The sequence below is a fragment of the Oryctolagus cuniculus genome, chromosome 3 (genome assembly GCF_051225735.1).
Source record: "Oryctolagus cuniculus isolate XC-2025 breed Fujian yellow rabbit chromosome 3, ASM5122573v1, whole genome shotgun sequence".
Classification (NCBI taxonomy): domain Eukaryota; kingdom Metazoa; phylum Chordata; class Mammalia; order Lagomorpha; family Leporidae; genus Oryctolagus; species Oryctolagus cuniculus.
Genome location: NC_142869.1, coordinates 63508186 through 63513052, shown reverse-complemented (window position 1 = coordinate 63513052; position 4867 = coordinate 63508186). Strand labels below are relative to the sequence as shown.

Genomic DNA, 4867 nt, shown 5'->3' with positions numbered 1-4867 from the left:
TATCAACTTAAAATTAACTTGCTATGGATTTACTGAAGTTCAAATGCTGCCTGTGGTTGCCTTGGCAGAGCCAGACCAAATACAGCCTGAAGCTAATATGGGGTCATTGTAAAATCCCATGCCTTTTCAAAACAAGAAGCAAAGCAGAGTACTTTGCACATGAATTAAAAAAAAAAAGTGTATATCCTAAAAGTAAAGGACAGTAAGTGCCTGGGGAGTTAAGAGATGCCCTCAACTCTCCAAGCCAGGCTCCTCCAGGCCTCAGCATTAGGTCTATGGACTCAAAGTCTCAGGAGACTTTGCTGTAGCCAGCAGTTATCTGAATCCAGTCGGTGCCTTTCTGGAGAGCCCAGGTAAGGAAGGGTGTAAATGCTATGATTGGCCTTTGTTCTGGTAGGAGCAGTCAGGGTCTCCTGATGCATTACTAATGGCAGGAAATCCCAGCTGCCCAGCAGCAAAGGGTTAAAAACTGTTCTGAAAAGCGTCTTATGTTCTAAAAGCTAAATTACACCTACACACATACATTCAAACCACAACCATACAGCACCTGGGTAAACAAATGGTAGCCAAATAAAGGCCAAGCCATTTACAAAAGGGAATCTGGAAAACATTTGTTTTTGGACAGTTTACATTACATACACACACACACACACACACACACACACACGAAAAGTTTTGAGGAAATAGGAAAAAAATTTTAACGTGGATGTTGAAAATAAGATTTCACTTTATTTACTTCTCCAAAGTAAAGGGGTTATGGAGATTGAGAGGGACACAGAGCTACTGCACCAACATTTTTTTTAGTTCAGAAGTTTTTGAAGAACTGTTCCCAGACAGAATGTGGCTCTGGGATACACTGAAGAGGTCATTAAACTTTGATGATTCTCCATACATGGGATTAAAGCATCACTATGATGGCAGCTCAGATAATTAACACTAAACATAGCAAAAATTCAAAACCATTGTACTTCAAAGTCAAATTTTCTAATCCAATAGAATTGAACAACCAGCAGTCATGCTACAGAGGAACTATGCTGAACATACTTCATCTGGGTATCCATGTAGCTCAATGGTTTCTTCATGCTGGAAAAACATAAGCAGTTCATTATGACTGGGGTTCCTTATCTACCAGAAAGAAAGCTATTAAGTTGGAACCAAATTTCCAGTTTTTAGGTAAAAAAATTCTAGAATCAGAAATGATTGAAGCCAGTATTTTTTATTTTTCCTAAGTGAGGTCAAAATGGGGTTACATCTATGAAGTGAAAGGATAAGGAGTAGAAAAATATTAAAGCTCTTGCAGGGTTCAGAAAACAAAATACCTGACCAGAATGAGTGAGGTTCACAATGGGAACTCAACCAGAATTTATGAACTGGAAACTAGCATTATGAATCTAAGATATAATGACCTTTTCATTAATTATAGGGGTAGGGAAGGAGTTTGGTGGGCTATGGGCCATGTAGCCATGTGATTACAACACAATAACAACTCTAGCATATCCTAAATTACAAACACAAAGGTAGGAATTAAGATATCAGTTTTTAGTACCTGTGCTGTTAGTCACTATTAAAAATAAATGAAAAACAATGATAGTACTTATTCATGTATTCATATTATTAACAAGTTGGGCAAAAGCAAACAATGAAATATGTTTTCATGATAATTGCTTTTTGTCTCTACACCATAGCACCATAATTTTATTAAGGATACAAGATTTCCCAATGAATCTTGCACACTAAAAAATTCATTTATAGCACAAGGAATCTTGATTAGAAAAGCATTATGTTGCACTGGAAAAACACTATTCTAAACTCTACATAAAACATACACATTACAAATTAATATATTAATGAGGGTAAGCTGTTAAACACACAATCCCTGAAATGATTATTAAACATCTAAAGTCTTATACATTAATTACTACTGATTTCTGGACTTAATGGAGCCTACTACCAGTTGATGTAACCCTTGTGCAGTGACCCTTAAAGATGAATAAAAACCTACATGATACAGGAGGGGAAGCAGCCATTACAAGTTCTAACAAACACAGCATTCATCAATTTTGAATTTTTCCTGGGGTAAAGTTCTTACATTATTTCACTGTGTGGTAGATTTAACTCAAAGCTTTATCTAATATTTTTGTTATAATTCTAAGGAGTACAAAATTCAAAATGTAAAAATATAAAGATGCCAAAAGCTAAGCAGAGATATTATAGTGCAAGATGTACAAAACAGAGCCATTATAATAAAAGCCATTATCAGCCATTACTACGTATTCCAACCTATAATCTCATAAATCAAAGCTCTTAACTGTCTGGATTCATATGTGACTGTATTCTTTCCAATATGCATTCTTTCTTCTTCCAGGGGTTGTTCTATAACAGCAGGTATGTTTTTGCCAAAAAGTTCACAGTGTTCTAGAAATTGGATACATTCTTGAATAACACTGTCACGTAGCATGATTGTGTGTTTTGACATGTTTTCTAATAAGGACAGGAAGCATCTCTTGGCATAAAACCAGGTATCAGTGCCCAGTTTTTTATTATAAGGTTCCAAGCTTTTGATAACTCGAGAAATGCCAAAATCATAATTTCCTTTGGCACAATAAAGTGTTCCTATCACCAAATTCACAATACACAGATGATAGGTTTTCTTGTCTGGGTCATCATAGGAGAGCTGCTCTTCCTCCTTCTCAATCTTCCTCATCAACTCTTCAGCTTCTTCATTTTGACTTGTCATGATATAGGAAACACAGAGGTTAGCTAAAACAACAGCACTGACATTGAGGATGTTATCATAATGCTTCTTAACTATGGGCTCATAAAATCCAATGGCTTCTTTGTACTTGTTTTCCTGCATGAACAGAACATGAGCAACATTCAGCTTCCACACGTCATGGTCATTACAGAATTCCACAGATTTGCGGAAGATCTTTTCCACCATTGAATAATTTTCAAGGTTCCAGTAGATTTTTGCTTGAGCCATCAACACCGGAATGTACTTCTCAAGGGTGTCGTCATATTCATTCACTGCTTTTTTGATACCTTCCTCGTCTCTGTTGTGTCTTGCTTCCTGTACCTGTTTGGTGAGTCTCCGGAGCTGTTCGGTCAGCATCCCCGCTAGTCCATCCAGCTTAACGAAAGCTTCATCAGGAGCTGTCTGGCAAGTGATCATGGCGTCCAGAAAGTCATAGAGGTAGGGTGTGAGGAACTTGTAAGTCAAATGGGCATTTTCTGCCAAGACATCTGCAGCCAGGTCAAAATACTCATATTTACAGTAGAGCAGCAACAGGTTGCCAAAAGTCTCTGGGGGGAAGGGGTTCTGTTGGAGCAAAAACTGGAGCTTTTCAAACCCTTCCGTAGGCTTGGCATCCATGTTCATTAGTGCCTGGTTGTGCAGGGTCACAGGGTCCAACTCTTCCTCTGCCCTAGGAGGCATGTCAGTGAGGGCTTCCTGAGCCGCTTCATAGTTTTTCAGCTGGTATTCTATGGCTGCCTTGAGGTTGAAGGCTTCTACCAAAGCAGTCTGGTGGAGAACTAAAGTGTTGCCAACACTGCGGATATCAATGCCCTCAGTGGTCATGCCCACACCCAGCTCGGGATGCTGGCGGATGCCACGCTCAATAATGTCAGCGATGTGCTTCAGTGCCGGCGCATAGTGCCGGCTGCTGTAATAGGCCAAAGCCAGGTTGTAAGAAAGGTCAGGCTGGTAGCCCAAGGCCTGCAGGGCCGCAAAGAACTTGGAACATGCAGCTTCATACTGCCCTTCCTTGTAGAGCAAACAACCCAGGTTGACCTGGCCATCGGGATCGTTCTCTCCCCCTCCCTCCTCTCCGCCTTCCCCACTGAGCAGTTGCTCCACCAGGCTCCTGGCCCCTGGCAGATCACCCTCGCTGTACTTGATGGCAGCCTGCAGGCGGAGGACCCGGTTGTGGTAGGCGGGGTTGTCCAGCAGGAGGAAGGCGACCCGGGTGGCGTCCGGAAACAGGCAGGCCTTGTACAGGGCCTGGGCCTGGTACAGGCGGTACTGCTCGAGCTCTGGGTGCAGCTGGCTCAGCTGCTCATAGCACTCGGCGGCCAGCGCGAACTCCTGCAGGCGGTAGTAGCAGTAGCCCAGCAGCGACAGGCCGGCGCGGCTCTTCGGGCTGCGCTGCAGCTCTCCGCCCAGCAGCTGCACCGCCTCGGCGTAGCGAGAATCCCGGATGAGCCGGTACACGACTGCGGTGAACTCCCCATCCGGAATCTGCGAGCCGCTCAGGCCCGCCATAACTGCCCAGTTCGTTTTGTGAACTTGTTACCACGGCAACACAGCAACCGGAAGCGGAAGTCTTTTCGGAGATTACTTGGCAGCGGAAGGACTCCGTTCAGAATAAACAATAACCATCTGATGTATCTCTCAGTGTCCCACATTCTGTTCGTAGACTCAGTACTGGCGAGTTGTGTGAGTCATGCAGGGGAAAAGAAAGACCTCCGTGCCGTTCAGAGGCGGAAGTTTACATTCCGGCATGCACCGTTCCCGTCGCGGTGCCGCTCGGGATGTGGCCGCGCAGCATGCTGGGAGGCGTAGTCTCAGCCGCCCGGACCCTCAGCCTTCGGGAGTTTGCGGTTTTTGTGGTGTTCTCAGGTCTCTGGGTTCCTTGGAGAATGGACTAGGCCCCGACGTCGTCCGTGATTCTGAGGCTCGTACAACTCGCGTTACACACTTATTGGGGTCGTTTCGCGTTGTTTCCATGAAGGGAACAGTTTGGGAAAGCGGGTTATTTCCCTGGGATTAAGTTAGAATTAGTGTAGGTTCTTTTTATGCTGTCCTGAGAGCACACGTTCTAAAAACAGAATGACACAGCCACCCAACATCTTAATTTTGTTCGTT

At 43.5% G+C, this 4867-nt stretch overlaps 1 protein-coding gene across 1 annotated transcript; it reads right to left on the bottom strand.

Annotated features, from left to right (window-relative positions):
- Positions 1-707: 707 nt before the first annotated feature.
- Positions 708-4520, bottom strand: IFT70B (intraflagellar transport 70B). The gene has a single exon (XM_070070622.2). The coding sequence runs from the start codon at positions 4262-4264 to the stop codon at positions 2267-2269; it is 1998 nt and encodes a 665-aa protein (XP_069926723.1). The 5' UTR covers positions 4265-4520; the 3' UTR covers positions 708-2266.
- Between the last annotated feature and the right edge of the window lie 347 nt (positions 4521-4867).